Here is a 16,691-nt window from a genome sequence, read left to right as displayed (position 1 = left end):
AATATGAGAAACACATTTTTAAAAAGTCAGATTAAGTACAACATCATCATATTTGCAAAACATCATCAGTTAATCATGTCAGTAATAATATTGGTCATCCAATAAACTTTAAATATGTGATTCATTTTCAAATATTTGTACTATTTCTCTTAACGAAGCAGCTGTTAAACTAACACTACACTGAAAAAGCTGGTTATAAGGTAAATGTGGAGAATTAATTAATATTAATTGTTACAGATGGTCCAGAAAATGTCAACTTAGAACCACCTTCTCATAAATATCCAGAAGGGTTGAAAATCCATCTGAATTGTTCAGCTGACTCCAGACCTCCTGCCACTTTTGAGTGGTTCTTTAATGGAAATGTTCTGCCTGATTCTGGACCTCAGCTTGAACTCCCCAATTTTGAGAAGAATCAGAGTGGAAACTACAGCTGTCAGGCCTTTAACAGCATAACCAAAAGATATCAAACATCTCAAGTTTCAGTTATCTCTATAGAAGATAACGCCAAAGAAGGTAAGCTACATCACATTCACAAACTTTTAAAATACTTTATTCGTATTTTATGTGATGGACCAACACATTTTGGTAAAGAAGAGGAGAAACAGCTTTCAAAATCTTTTACAGATGAAAATCTCAAAAGTGTATTTGTATTCAGCCCTCCTATGCCCTCTAGGACCACCTTTTACTTAGACTAAATTCAATTTAGTGTCTGTACTTTGACTAGGCCAGCCATACTAATCGGTAAATATGCCATTGTAGCTCTAGCTGTATGTATTGCACTGTAAAACATTTGAAGGTGGTTTAACTTGAAAATGAAAGTCCACCTGCTGCCTTGAAAATGCAATTTAAGTCAATATGAAAGTTGTTTTGGTTTTAATTCATAAATTAAAAATCATGAAGTTGATTTAACAACAAGAGACAAGTTGTCTAAACATTGTTTAAAGTTCATTATTCTTTAATTGTAAGTTTTATCTTAATGCTGCAATTTAAACCAAATAATTGTTTCACAATATGCAAGAAAAGATTTCCCCTTACCTGGTTAAAGGGCACACATTTCTCTTTTGTTTTCACTGACAAGTGAAAATAACTACTTATTTTCTTTAGAATAATTTAAATTCTTATTTCAAATTGCATGAACAAAGTTTCTGATCTGAAAATCAATTGTTATTAAACATTACAATAAACTTAACATGATTTAATGCGTAGAGGACATTAACCTTAAGCTTTGCTAACCCACAAGAGTCACATCAATGTAACACTTCCATCTCGCTCACGGTGCAACACAGGACACAGAAACATGCTGCTAAGCACTCTGGGAAATAGTTCCCACTCCTGTCCTTCTTTTAGTCTTTCTGAAGCGCTAATCTGAAAACTCTTGTTTATCTAACTCTTGGAGGTTTGACAACATTAATAAATGTTCATACAACTTACTTTTGTAAGTTTACCTTTCACAAATTGACACATTTAGGTTCAAAATCTAAAACTCGCAAGTTTATTTTTAGAAGATAATAGACAACTGAATGCGGCTCAAATCTTTTAGATTGTGGGTTGTTTTCCTGACAGAAGCTGAACCTCCATCCCAATCACCTTTGAGTGGTTCTTTAATGGAAAAATTCTGTCTGGTTCTGGATCTCAGCTTGAACTCCTCAATGTTCAGAAGAATCAGAGTGGAAACTACAGCTGTCAGGCCTTTAACAGCAGAACCTCAAGATATCAAACATCTCAAATTTTAGATATCTCGATAGATCGTAAGTATAATAAAGTAAAAGAAAATGTCAGAGGAAAAATCAAAATTGTACAAAAATGGTTTAAATTTGTAACCTTTGGCACATTATCTCAAAAATGCTAGATAAGTGATTTATTTATTTTTTTTTATCTTGAAAATTTATTAAATCTTGCTATAGATAAGTTTTCACCAGTACCTTGGGTTCTTCCCTGTTTTACAGAAGTCATTATCAGGTGTCTCTTTGTATAGATTTTGTCATGCTATTTTTTTATGTGCTTTACAGGATTCACATTTAATTTCATTTTACAAGTAATGGTTTTACAAGTTCTTAGCCATTTAAAGAGCATACCATTATAATAATGATGTCTAATTTTAGCAACATCAGATATAGTTTAGATTTTGAGCTGATCAATGATTAAATTTAAAACCTTTAAGTCAAGCTATGTTGTGGAGACAAACTTTAGCATTGTCTTTATCATGTGAGTGATTGGTGTAGAATAGCTCTGGCCCAATTAAAGACCTGATGTGAGCCAACAAGGTCAAATTTGTTAAAAACCCGTTTATCTCTGGGACACACTTTAACAGTGTGATGGCTAGACAGTCCTATGACATTTTTACATAGATCAATTGTTTAAAACAGATTTGCTGAGTTCTGAACATAACTTTCTGATATCTGAGCTGATTTATGTTTATTTTTTTCTTATAATGTTATACAAAGAAACAATAAGCTTGAGGTGTTATCTTAAAATACTTTTCCAGATGTGTGTCAGTTTAATTTTATACAGTTTACCTCAATGTCTGATTTGAAATCAAGATAAATAGACAGGAAATAGAAAGTTGGGGAGCCATTTTGTTTAGAAATTTGATTAACTCTAGCAAACGTACAGCCATCTTTAAGGAAAGCATACATATACGATCCAGTTTTATGCTTTACAATACAGTATATCCATTTCAATCTGGATAAACTCAGACACAGAAAAGATAGTTAAAGGATTTAATGACAAAATGAACAACAATTCTTTAGAAATGAACAACAGTTCTTTGGCGCTCGGGCCCCGGCAGAAGTTTGAGCGCTGATTGCCGTGAACTCGGGTGAACATCCCCAACGCTGATTAGGGATGCTCTACCCCCCGAGGCCCGACACTGGTGGTGGAGGTCAGGAAGGATGACGTCCTGGAGAGTTGAATGATGCTGGTGGAGAACGGGGTGGAGGTGGGTTGCGCACAGCTGGAGAGCAGCTGCTGGCATGGGTGTGGACCCTTATAAGCGGAGCTTGGTTGATTGATGATTGAACACGCCGGGTCCAGGACCAGCGCTGGGATTGGAGGCGGAGAGCATGACACAGCGATTGGGTGGAGCAGGTGAGGCAGAAGTTTTCCAGCTTGAATTTGCGCTTGAGCTCCATTTCAAAATATCCCTAACTTGCATGTCATGACCACTGGGGTTCAAGTATAACCAGTCTATCAAGTTCCTTTAATGGAGTGTGACATATCTATCATTCATTCTTTCTTAACTCATTAATTCAGTGTTTTTACTGGATGTCTGTAACACATCACTCAGATGTTGATGCCACCTCCTGTGCTCTCTGGTGCCCGTTCTAGGTGTGCCAATCCTTTGCATTTTTGTGCACTTTCCTGGTTAGCAGTTGTTGTTTTTTTTTTTAATTACACCAAAAACAGACTTTTGATGCTAAGTGATCTCAGTGAGTGGACTTATAACGGAAATATTCTTGTCAGTAACTTATGTTTAACTTGATGGGGGTTTTTTTTGTTTTTGTTTTGTTTTTCATTGTGGTCCTGTCTTAACATTTAAGTTCCAACAAGTCAGCCAAATAAATTGCAAAATAAGTAATATCGTTTTTTAACATACTGTTTATTTTTTGTTTTCTGTTTCATTTTTTCTTCTGTAGGAGCTTCAAGTCTCTCAGGTGGTGTCATTGCTGCAATAGTGATTGCATCCTTGATAGCTGCTGCTCTAGTAGCTTCTGGAGGCTTCTTTATTCATAAGAGAGCGTAAGTCTCAAATTACATTTGTGCTTCAGACATACATTTATATGAAAAACATGATTTTTAGCATGATTTTTTTTCTCTTCCTGTATTTTTATTACCAGTCTGGATTCCCAAATATACAATATAAATTTGCATATATATATATATATATATATATATATGGATCTGCTTGGTTGACTGGCTGTTAACTTTAGTTTGTGTTTCCAATATTTAGAAAAAATGTCCAAGCTCAATCAGAGTCAGATAAAACAGGTATGTATTGTTGTAGCTGTACTTCATCCCTTCACATTTCACACCAACGCTGACAGAAAGGTGGATGATTCTCTATGTCATGCTTTATTAGAGCATAGGCTTAAAGTGCATGTTTTGAGTTGGGACTGCGAAACGTTAACAGGATAAACACTGTTATGGAAATTATCTGTATTGTTATTTTTCATCTTTACAAAATTCTATATTAAAATTCCTACATAATTTTGCAAAAGCAAGGGATTGTACAACTTCATTTCATGCTACTAATTCAGATTTGAATGTATTTTACTTGGATTTTGTTACAACAGAACAACACAAAGCAGTGCATGACAGTGAAACTGAAAGAAGGAAACACTGTTTTTAAAATATTCAAAGGCCAATCTAGTATAGCATCTATTAAGACCATTTTACTTTTTTCATTTTTATTACACAAGTTTTCAAAAAGCATCCTTTTCCGTCCATCTGCAATATGTTGCTCAACCACTAAAATTCAATAAAAAAATCTTTTCACTGCTATGTTAAAGTTTGTGGTAATGTGACAAACTGTTAAACAGTTTTTTCTGGTTTTGTAAGGCATTGTTTGATACATGTCTTCCTTGTTTTCCAGTACATGTTTATGAGGACATGTCAGACTTGTATGATAGAAGGATATAAAATCTCCTGTTTTTATTCCCTAAATGGTGAGTTCTGAGTTCTTGGTTCTGACTATTACAAACAGATTGTTACTTTATTTTCTGTTATTAACAGGATTACATTTAAAACAGTAAAAATACATGTAATTAAAGTAGATTATTCATCATCACTCAATCACTATATTTCTGCTTCCCTTTTGTCTTGCAGATCATCAAAAAGTAAGAAACCGAGGTAGCATATTACCATCTGGAAAAGGAGAAAAATAATGAATATTAGTACTGCACATTTGTTTGACAAGGCTGTTTTTATGGTACTTTTATTTTAGATGTTTACATTTATTTCAATAAACTACATATTCTTGCAAGTTGCACAGTCTCATTAGAAGAAATGATTAGCTCAGAAATAGTATTTATAGTCTTTAAAGCTTTGGTCAGGGTTTTATTGTTTGTACTTTGTAACACATTTTCAGATAGTGTCTCAGGCGTAAAGGTCATTCGTCAAACTGGGTTTTTAGAATATTCATGTTATTTTTTTCTAATCTAATTTTATTGGTATTGAAACATACTGCAGTCACTATGTTTCTTCCTCTGTTTAAGTGTAGTTCAATTAGAAAATATGTTAATTTGTGTTACTTTGACAAAATGAGGAGAGGAGAATGATTGACCTTTTTTGCCAATTTGTTAGCTTAAAAAAACTATGCAAATTTATATTGTAATTTTTGAAGTGGTGCCAAGCATCAATGATTTGTAATTATTGCTAGAAGCTACTCAATGAGAAGCAATAAAAGTTGCTGATATTTAGTTTTATGTACTTAAGTAATAGCAAACGTGGTTTTTGTTCTTTTTGTATATTCTGTTTTGTTGTTTATTAAAATTGATGCATGTCCATTTATGAATCCATGACACTTGAGCTTTATCTTGTGCCAAAATCTAGAAAAAATGTGTTGTAATTTGTAAGTCTAAAAACTCACAAATTCTGGTAACTGTATTTTCAAATAAATGTGTTACCTTAATCACATAACATCATGCCAAACATGTCTGACATTTGTTTATTTACCAAATAAATCCATATGTCCTTTATTTTCTTCATAGCACTGAAGTCGGTGTAATTTTAGGCCAATGTGTTTGTTTTTAATTGATTATCTACTTTTTTTTTTTTTCCAATGTGAACTCATTCAAGATCAATCACAGCTGTTAAGCAAATATTAACAATGTTCAAACTTTGTTGGAAAGCATTCATTAAATGCTCCATCACTATACATATATTGACAGTTTTTTGCAAATGCCTAAATGCACATTTGATATGCCCATGCCATTATAAAATTATATCCTGACATAAAACACACAAATTGGGTAGGAGACTGTTCACAGTGTTGCTGTAATTCCACCTGAGAAAATAAAAGGCAAATCTATTTTATCTACTGTATCTCCTGGAGGATTTTTGACCTACATTCAATGCAAAACAGCTTCCTTATTGTACCAGTGAACACTTTTCTGGTTCTGCATTTATCAGGTTTTATTATTTTATTGTTTAGCTCTTTATGACTTGACAGCATTTCCATTTTGGAAAAAATGACAGCTGAATCCAAAGTTCACAAACCCTCAGAGTTCTGCCATAACTTTGTTTCATCCAGTTTTAGGAACATCCATGATTTTCAGGATCTTATTGAAGTGAATTGATACTGTAGCAATAAAAATATATAAATATCACTAAACATTTTCTTATTACTGTTACAGATTTTTATCCACAGACATTTTTCTGTTGTTTAGTCAAAAATAATGCATAAAGACACATGAAAGCAACTGCATTTGAATATTATGTCATATCAGATTTCTATAACTAAAGCTTCAAGATAATTTAGACTGTTAGTATTCTCTATAATTGCAAAAAATAAAAAGATGTAATCTTTATTTACCGTGAAATTTTTTGAAAAGTTGCACATGCACTATTAAAGTAAGTATTGCCTCCTTGTACACTTACTTTAATAAATCCATGGCTCAAACAAGCAGTTTGTGGTCATTAACTGTCAAACATCACCTCCCAGTGGTGAAACTATGTTATTGCAAAACAAATCTGAAAGACATTTAAACTGTGACTCAAACTCTAGATATAAAAGGAAACTGAGAATTTGACATTTGAGTCAAGGTGAAAAGTTTATAAGAGATATGTCAGTAAAAGTAATGTTAAAGTATTTCTTATGTGCTGTTAAAAGAAAACGTGAAATGTTTTCCCCGGATGCTTGAACTGGCCATGGACAGGTTTATTATAGGGATCCACATAAAGTTTTACCACTTTGTTTGAGGCTTTTTATCACTTGATGGTATTTTAGTTCAGGAGAACCAAGGTTTACAGGAACTAAATGACTGGTGCCGTAATTATGCTCAATAAATATCTCATGACTAAACCTTCCTTGGTAGCACATATTAAAATAATGTTTAATGTAAAAGGTCTAAAATTTTATGTCAGCACTAAAATGGAATAATGTATTTTATTGCTAATCTACACCACATTAGTTATTTGATTTATCTTTTAATAGAAATAAACTATATATTTTATCAAGATATATATTTTTTGTAATTTCAAAAGTCACAAATAGATAGATAATACTATCACTCAAAAGAGTTGTATGGTGCCTTTAAAAGGTCTACGTCTCAAATTTAATATCTAAAAATAAGTTTAGACAAAATCAGGGCTTTTCTGGTACTGATAAATGTTGAATATTTTCAACTTGCAATAAAATCATGACAATTAAGTGTTAATGAGACTGCATTGACAAAATAGAAACACAAACATTTTTCAGTGATTAATAAATTTTTACTTCCGACTGCTTTTACTGGATCATATACTGTTGAGATATTCAAAATCCTGGAAATTTTGTATTTCAAATCAATGTAATTTCACAGAGAAACTTGCTTTTCGATGAAATAAGGCAGGCATCATTCAAAATACAATAAAGGAATGTAAAATAAATATGATGCATCTATGTTTTTCTTAACATTTTATTAAAAATTGGTATATGTAATTTTATGTAATATTCTTCTCAGTAATCAATACACAAAGATTTATTGGTATATAATCTTTGATAAAGAGCTCCAACTCTTTGAGGTTGCAAGGCTTCTTTGTCTTATCAGATGACTCGAGATGTATAAATAACTAAGTCATTAGTTATTTTAATTTGTACTAAATATATCTACGTCTGTAGAATTTGATATAATGTCCATGTCCAATTATAGAATATGATGGTTTTGAACTTTGAATTCATGTTTAATGCCCAGATTATTTAAAATAGGAATATTTATTGAACTTTAGCTTTCCAGGAAGCCCTGATGGCCAATTTTTAGAAAAAACGAAAAAGAAAATAATAAAAAAAAACTTACTTCAGATAGTTGTTTAGAAATTAATGTTTTTGTTGTTACTCAGTTTTAATTTCTAAAGCTACTGCTGAAAGAATCCCAAGTGAATAATTTGTTAATAATTAATACGTGAAGGTTTGTCAGTTTCACTTCCTGTTGCAGCTGTTGTCAGATCGTAAACCAAACGATAGTCAGTCAGGGAAAGACGCTTTGCCTTACACTCAATGAATTAACATGAATACATTCATTTTATTCTTCATCATCCCTGGAATTATCATAGGTAAGTTTTTGTCTCTGAAAATATAAGATGAAAAAATATTTATACTGTTGGTTAAAACTTTACAGTCCTTTACTGTGTAAACCAATGTGTAAACCAATCTGGTGGTGTGCACTGTTATTTACTGAGGTTGGTGTAATTCTTAAATCTTAATGCGACAAATGAATGAAGTTGAACTTACAACCTAATGAGAAAACTACTAAAATGCTAATTCTTTTTAAATGTAACACGAGCTGCAGCAAATTAGATCAAACAACAATGTAAAACTCTATATTTAGAATTTTTTGTTTTAAGATTCTGACTATTTTGAAAATTATTTTTAACTATAATATAATAAAAAATATTCCAATAAAAATTTATGATTTAATTATTTATTATTATTTTCAAATTTCTTTCGCAAACCCATAATAATACTGCAGAATCCCAATTGCTCAAGAAAAGTTTGATCTGTAGCATTTAGAGCTCATCAAATGTCACACAAAGAGTAGCAAAAATATTGTTGGACTGTAGCATGAAGTCAAACGTGCAACAATTAAATAAATCAAGTTGATTCAAAACTGACCTGTACCTGTGAAATTTTAATTAAAGTTGAACTTTATTTGTCAAACAAATTAATTTCTTTATTCTGAAAAATAAATGCAGGATTTTAAAAATTTATTGGAAGTGTTAATATTTTTATATAATTACTGAAGACACACCACTGCAAGGCAGTCTATTAGTGCCCTTTAGCACATTTTAATATATGTTGGTGCTCAGTTATTTACGAAGTTTATTTTCTGAGCTACTGAGAGCTGGATGGTGTCTTCCATCTTCCTGGTTTCTGGATATTTTTCAAAAACTTACTGGAATTATATGAAGTTGGCAAAATGTGTTTTTCAGATCATGAAGAGTTTATATTAAATACATCATTCATTGGATTAAAATAAATTAGAAGTAATAATACTTCTTGGGGCAAAAATGGAACCAAATATTACTTTTCTTGTTTTTGAACTTCTTGAGTAGGAGTTCAGTTGTAAAACATGAGGTTTAATTACCTTTTTAACAATAGTAAATGCATCTAGACATCTTTTTGGTGTTTTAGTGATAGTGTTATTTCATTGTTCTTCTCCAGATTATATGTGTGAACACTGTAGAAGTATCATAATGAATCTGTAGCTTACTTTTCTCCTATTGTGTATGCTTGCAGAAAGCATGCTGTAGTAAATTAACAATGGGTAATTGTTTCTGATTCTTGAGTCCCTCTACCAGTAAGATGGAAAAGTTGATTAGGCTAAGAAAAATTTAAGAGCTTCAGTGCTGTGAAGGGTTGGCAGACCTAAGAGAAATTTGAAGGTCCTGCTGTTTGATGTTGACAGACAAAAAAAAAAAAGAACCAAATGACCAGCCATACAATTTATGAGGACAAACAGGGAGCGAAAACAACAATTACAAATATTGCAAAATTGGACAATAATGGCAATAAATATAGCAGGATGAGGAGATGTGGTTAGAAGACACATATTATGATGAAAATGAATACTCTTTTTATTTCTGAGGTTTCTTTATGTATTTTTGTATGTTGTGAAATTATCACAAATTTAAACTAAATTACTTTATTTAAAATTTTTCCTCAGGTTTATCTGAAGGAGTTGGTGTGTTACCAGATGGTCCTCTGATTGCCCCTGTTGGAGGAAGAGTAATGTTCACAACAAGCTTGAATCCAACAGAGACACCATTTACGCTGGTCAACTGGCAGTTTGATTCTGGTTCAACACCTAAGCCCATAATTTTCTCTCTTACTACTGGAAACACAACTGGGTCAGGATATGAAGGCAGGATCACTCTCTTCAGATCTACTGGATCTCTGGAACTCAGGAATCTGAAACTCAGTGACAGTGGAGATTACTTAGTTACCATTCAAAGTGTAATGGGCCAACAGACAGGACGCACCTCACTGGAACTATATGGTGAGTAGATATAAAACCCCAAAGTTTAACTACATTTCAGTTTTAAAATATCTAATTTACTTTTGTTTGTTCTCATAACGACCTTCTGCCTCATCCATTCATGTTATTTGCCCTCAATTTAAAAGTCACATAGAAATACAGCTAAAAGTTAGATATGTAGTTAATTATTAGTTTTGATGTTGATAGATTTAAATTATTTTGTATAAAGAAAATTTACTTTCTAAACAAATGCTGAACATTAATTAAGGATTGTGCTTCTCACATTTTTCAACCTGTGAAAAGCAATCTTCATTCTTTAATTTGATCCTGATGGTTGTTTTCCCGTTCATATAATGCCACTTTAAGTTAGATTTTTTTCTTTCCACCAGTAGAACCAGTCTCCAATGTCAGAGTTTCCACACTAAGTGCAGACTTGATTGAGTTCACCAGCTCGCTTCATCTGTCCTGCTCCTCTTCTGGATCTTCTCTCTCCTTCATCTGGATGAAAGGCAACTCTGAGGTTACAACCAATAACAGAGTTCAGATCACTACAAATGAAGAAAACTCCAATCTGACTATAGTCAATGTGACCAGAAATGACCAGGGATCATACACCTGCAATGTGTCCAATCCTGTCAGTTCAGTCATCAGTGATCCAGTAGACATCTCTGTTAATTGTAAGTTTATATTTTTGCTCACATTTGCATATTTAAAAAGATACATGCAAATACAGAGATCTCATTATCTTAATGTGCTCTCATGAGTTCAACAAAACAAAAAAATTGCAACACGAAATACAAAATGATTCCATCATGTCACAATGTTGTCAGCTTTTTGCAGTAAATGAACCATTCTTTATTTTTAGCAATAACTTTTGTGCATTATTTAACAGTTCAGTGTAATTACTTTTGGTATAGACCATATTATATGAATCCCCAGACAAAAAAAACATGGCATCAGCCAAAATCGGAATCTGTTGGTCAGTCTTTTTAAAGATCGGTAATCAGTGAAAACTCCAATCGGTGAAACCCTACTAAGCAATAATAGTTGCAACTTTAACTAGTACAACATTGTTTCTTTTACTGAACACTGATAGTGCTTTGCTTTGAAGGAGAAAAATGCCACCAGGCAGTTTGAGACACTTGTCTTGTCCTAAAAATGTTTTTAAAACCAACTTTTACATAGAAGAACATAATTCATGTCCTCCGTCCTTTTCCCTATGAAAATTTTCTTCAATTGTACTTTATTGTCATGTAAGACTGATTTATGTTTATTTTGTTTTCTTTTTTTCCACCCACAGCACCAGTCTCTAATGTAAAAGTTACTCCAGACGTTACCCAATTGATTGAGTTCAGTGGGTCTGTCAGCTTCTCTTGCTCTTCCTCTGGATCTTCTCTCTCCTTCCTCTGGATAAACAGCAGCTCTTTGATTTCAGCCAGTGACAGAGTTCAGATCACTGATGGAGGATCCAAGCTGAAGATATTCAATGTGACCAGATATGATGATGGATCATACAGCTGTCATGTGTCCAATCCTGCCAGCAGTGCCATCAGTGATCCACTACACCTCTCTGTCAGCTGTGAGTTATTCACTAATTAGATAACTTCCTTTTGAACTGGAGACAATGCCAACTTTATCAGAACTTAAACTGTTATTTGTTTCTATTTCTACATAATTTAGTAAATATCAGAAATACATTGTTTCGAATTAGATTAAGTAAAATGTCATCATATTAATAAAACATTATTAAATCCACTGTAATGATAATGTCAATAATGACATAGGGGACCAATAAACTTTGGATATGCACTTTTTTTAATTGTTTGTAGTATTTGTCTTAATGAAATTGTTGAACTAATTCTATGAAATTTGCAGTGATGTTAACATATAGAATGAATTCATATTAATTGTTCTCTACAACTGCAGATGGTCCAGAAAATGTCAACTTAAAATCACAGTCTCAGAAATATCCAGAAGGGTCGAACATCCGTCTGTCTTGTTCAGCTGACTCCAGACCTAATGCCAGTTTTCAGTGGTTCTTTAATGGAAACGTTCTGCCTGGTTCTGGATCTCAGCTTGAACTCCTCAATGTTCAGAAGAATCAGAGTGGAAACTACAGCTGTCAGGCCTTTAACAGCAGAACCTCAAGATATCAAACGTCTGAAGTTTCAATTATCTCTATAGATGGTAAGTATAATAAAGTAAAAGAAAATGTCAGAGGAAAAATCAGAATTGCAGAAAATGGTTTAAATTTGTAACCTTTACCAAATTATCTCTAACAGCTAAATGCCATATAAGTGAGAGAAGGAATTTTAATTTTAAAAAGTCTTCATAATTTCAATGTGATAAAAATATATATATATAAACTCTTTTGTAAAAAAAAAAAAAAAAAAACTGCTTTCTTGTGTTTTCTACTTTATTTCAGATGCTAGTAAACCTGCAGGTCTCGTTGGTGGAGCCATTGCTGGAATAGTAATCACATGTTTGTTAGTTCTTGCTGCAGGAGCTGCTGGAGGATATTTCATCTACAAAAGAAGGTGAGTTTCTTTATGTAACCAACAATACATTTTATATGTTGAGCTTTTTAAACTACATTAGACCACAGTTCATGCTAAACTCTGATTAACATCACATAAGTATTCTCTAAATTAATTATCACAAGTTGCCTTGATTATGTCCTCCTGTATGTCATATACAAGTTATCCTACCTGCATTATAAAATTTCTAGTTTTATTTTTTGCTTTCCAGAAATTAATGATGATTAGTATGTTGATTAACACATTTTAATAATATATTTTGCCCCAACATTTAGAAAAGATGTCAAACCTGGACCACATTCAGGCACAACAGGTCAGTATGTTTACGCTCCATTCAATACATGAATCTCAATTACTTCACTTTCCTAGTAACTGGATCATTGTAAATGTAAACAATTTAGAGAACTTGTTTCATTTAGAGCTCAAGGAAATAACTTAAACTGGCTTATCATTCATACCCGTATTAATAAAATATTTTAAATCTCATTGTTTAAAATATTTTTCTTCCCAGAGCAACAACATGATTATGAAAACATGCCAAAAATAAAAAAAAATAAAAATAAGGAAGAAAGTCATATTTATGAGAATTCTGCAGCTACACAAAGAAGTAAAGAACCAGAACATGTGTATGAGGAAATGAGACGGATAAAGAAGAAATAAAATAAACAGCCTTTGGTTCTTTAAAGGTGAGTTCTGAAGTAGGAATCTGTTAAAAAAGGAAACAGTTTCAAGAACTTGGATACATTTTAATTACTTTATATTTTAAAACTACTCAACAGTTAAGTAGTTTTTATAAAGTCTTGTGAGAGTATGCAGTCAATCATTGCACTAATATATTTTCTTGTAACAGATCATCTGAGAAAAAAACATGATACAACATGAAGAAACTGGTACTGGTTCTGCTGTATTTTTGCCTTTTGGGTTTATTCCTATTTATCTCCTTGCTGAAAGTTTTAAAGTTTTACAATAATGAATCAAATATGTAAAGTTTTATACATTCTTCAAACATTGCTAAAATGTTCATTCACTGTAATCCTCCAAATTGATCTAGAGTCAGAAAATAATTTTAAAAAAGTTTCATCAATGCAAGTCTTTGATAAGATTTGGTTTCAGCTATTCTATTTATCTACTGTTGACTGTAGTGATGCCAAGCCTTGACTTTTCAACCTCTTGATCCTCTGCTATGATTGTAACATTTTGTGATTAGTTATTTAGGTCAGATTTAGATGGTTGAAAAGGAGTGCAATATCTTGTCTCGCCACAATTTATGAGATGCTGTTTTGCTAAAAAGAGGAAGCCGTAGAGACAAAAGTAAACAAGAACAACATATTCAGGGAAGTGACTCAGTGGTAGAGCAGAAGCTCCAAATATGGAGGCTGCAGTTCACAATGCAGATGACCTCATTTCACTTCCAGGTTTAGAGCAATTTGATGCATGACTTCCTCTTTTCTCTCTGCCTTTCTTCCCATCAAGCTCCTGTTGAACAGAAACCATTATTGCCATGAAAAACTCTTCTTTCTCCTCAACTTTCAGTTTAACTGATAGGTTTGAGTACAAACCTCTGTTGTCAGCAACTACTTACAGCTGTTAAAAACCTGTCAGACACCTCCCTCTAGTGGTCAGCAGGAAATGCAGGCCTTTAACTGCATTTCTTTAAAACAAAGTTATGATTTATCATCTTATTTTTAACAGTTAAACAGGTCAGACCTCATGTGTCATCACTAATTTTAATTCAAAGCCTCAAGATCAAGAAGCTTTAAAACAATATGTTTGATGGTTCTTTGTTGTCTTAATGGCCTTTAAGGCTTTCATTGAAATATTTCTGCTTTTATTGTGTTTTTGGAATGAAATGAATATTAAGGAAGAAACCTCATAATGCCTCATAATGATGTGCAGATACTGTACATATTTCAGAAATGTTAACCTGTTTTTTGTTCCCATTCCTTAATTTTATTCACCTTATATTAAATTACAATTTAATTGAAAAGCATATTATTTACACTGCAAAAACACACAATCTTAACAGATTTTTATGTCTAGTTTTTAGTGCAACTATCTTAGTACACTTAAAATAAGACAAAACTAACTCACAAGTAACTGCTCAGCAAGCAAAAAGAGCTGTGGCTTGCTGAGCAAAAGCTCAGCAAAGTACTTGATTATTTCAGTAATTACTAACTCTCTCAAATCTTGCCAACAGAACTAATATCTTTCATCCATACTGAGGAATTATTGATTTAAAACATGCTCCTATTTCTTGCCGAAAGGTTACTTGTGAGTTAGTGTAGTCTTATTTCAAGTGTACTAATATTTCAATCTGGAGAGACTCAGACAGAGAAAGACCGCAATTGAAAAGGTTTATTGACATGCATGAATTAATGTCATCCCCCGGGACCCGATACTGGTGGTGGGAGGTCAGTGTTGGATGGGAGCCTGAAGAGCCAGGAGAGTGGAGGTGGAGAAGGGGCGGAGGTGGGTTGAGCGCAGCTGGAAAGCGGAAGGTGCCATGGATGGAGGTCCTTATCAGCGGGAGCTTGGCCGATGATTGGGCGTGACATGGCTTGGTCCAGCATTGATAGGTCGATGACGATGAGTGAGACACACCGATTGGACGATGCAGGCCAGGCTAGAGAGTCTTCCAGTTTGAATTTACCCCAAGGCTTCATATTTACGAGAAACCAGACCAAAATTACTAGTTTTTGTGTTTTTGTGGTGCAGAGCATTATTGGTGTGTACCACTCTTTGATACTGTTCCAGAGAAACTAAAGTGATTTCTTGTTATTTATGAAATGGACCCAAGCACTAAGGCTCCTGTTACAGAGTAGATCTAGAAAACATAACCTTTCCTGTAAGACCTTTATTCCTCTGTGGAAAATAGAATAATCTCTAAAATATAATAGATGCTGAAGACTGATAAATAAATATGGCAAAATGACAAATCACTTAAACAATTGTCTTAATAAACTGTATCTGAAACCTTTTAAAATGAGTCCCTTAACAAAGCAGCTCATATTTAATCAAGACATGTTTGACTTGGTTCAATTAGTTTATTGACAAAACTCACATTCAACTAAAATGTTGTCTTGATACACTTTATAAAAAAAGAAGTTCTTTCAATCGAATCATTCATATTTTATGTAACTCCATAATATTATGTACCTATGAAGAGGTGACAAAAAAATCACTGAATTATCTGATTTAGATCATTCAATTATTGTCTAATTCTTTTATTTTAGAACCTTCAGTTTCTAACATACAGAACCAGGAGGTGGCGCCATATGGCGTGATTTGAGCGAGCTTGTCAGATTCATACGCACACACCTGAATTAGTTTCTTGTGCTCAAGTAGGAGGCACAACTTTACTTGGTCTCTGCCATACTAATTCTCTCAATATATCATGAACAAAATAATATCAAGACACAGAAAAACAGATGGTAAATTAGTAATTTCAAAGACAAAAAATAACTTTGATTCATTTAGCAATTTAACATTAACAGGTTTCATTTGTGCATGAGCATTTATGCCTATTTATTTTTCTACTAGGCTAAATTCCCCCTTTTGAATTAAAAATGGCTTTACAAGAGCTTTGTTGAAATCCAACTAATAATAAGTTCCTTTAAATAAATAATTGTCTTAGATAAAGAAATGTAAAAAATGAACCTGAATATTCTAATGGACTTTGTAAAGATTTAAACTCTGATAAACAATTGTAATTCTTATATAAGCTAAGCATGTTTTTTATGAACAGTTTAATTTTTAGTAATTTCATTTCTTTTATATAAATGTATTTATGACTGGATTTTATTTGTTTTGATAGACCAGATGAATAAACAAGGTGTTATCTGTCAGAGTTCAGTTCATGATGAGAGCAGTTGTTTATGTTTTCCACCTTTTTCTGACCTAGATTACAATGTAGCACAGATTCATGCTGCTCTTTGGACCTTAGTGTCATCGCTTCAGTTTGGAGTAAACATGGTTTTATTCA

At 32.8% G+C, this 16,691-nt stretch overlaps 1 protein-coding gene and 1 long non-coding RNA gene across 3 annotated transcripts; both read left to right on the top strand.

Annotated features, from left to right (window-relative positions):
* Nucleotides 1-3,506: 3,506 nt before the first annotated feature.
* On the top strand, nucleotides 3,507-5,720 carry LOC106965075 (uncharacterized). The gene is made up of 3 exons (XR_001428548.1): nucleotides 3,507-3,738; nucleotides 4,592-4,664; nucleotides 4,825-5,720. It is a non-coding gene; the product is annotated as an uncharacterized LOC106965075 (long non-coding RNA).
* A 2,400-nt stretch (nucleotides 5,721-8,120) lies between these two features.
* LOC106965074 (carcinoembryonic antigen-related cell adhesion molecule 1-like) lies at nucleotides 8,121-14,212 on the top strand. 2 transcript variants are annotated; one of them, XM_015060967.1, is made up of 9 exons: nucleotides 8,121-8,250; nucleotides 9,861-10,193; nucleotides 10,565-10,849; nucleotides 11,473-11,751; nucleotides 12,099-12,359; nucleotides 12,598-12,709; nucleotides 12,985-13,022; nucleotides 13,221-13,395; nucleotides 13,560-14,212. In XM_015060967.1, the coding sequence occupies exons 1-8, from the start codon at nucleotides 8,205-8,207 to the stop codon at nucleotides 13,367-13,369; spliced, it is 1,503 nt and encodes a 500-aa protein (XP_014916453.1). In that variant the 5' UTR covers nucleotides 8,121-8,204; the 3' UTR covers nucleotides 13,370-13,395; nucleotides 13,560-14,212. The 2 variants fall into 2 exon arrangements, with proteins under 2 accessions (XP_014916453.1, XP_014916454.1); XM_015060968.1 differs by lacking the exon at nucleotides 11,473-11,751.
* The last annotated feature ends 2,479 nt before the right edge of the window (nucleotides 14,213-16,691 follow it).

Source organism: Poecilia latipinna, unplaced genomic scaffold, assembly GCF_001443285.1.
Source record: "Poecilia latipinna isolate Pla-1442-1.1 unplaced genomic scaffold, P_latipinna-1.0 Scaffold1761, whole genome shotgun sequence".
NCBI classification, from domain to species: Eukaryota; Metazoa; Chordata; class Actinopteri; order Cyprinodontiformes; family Poeciliidae; genus Poecilia; species Poecilia latipinna.
Note: the sequence above shows the minus strand (reverse complement) of the source record. Positions and strands in the feature narration are given on the sequence as shown.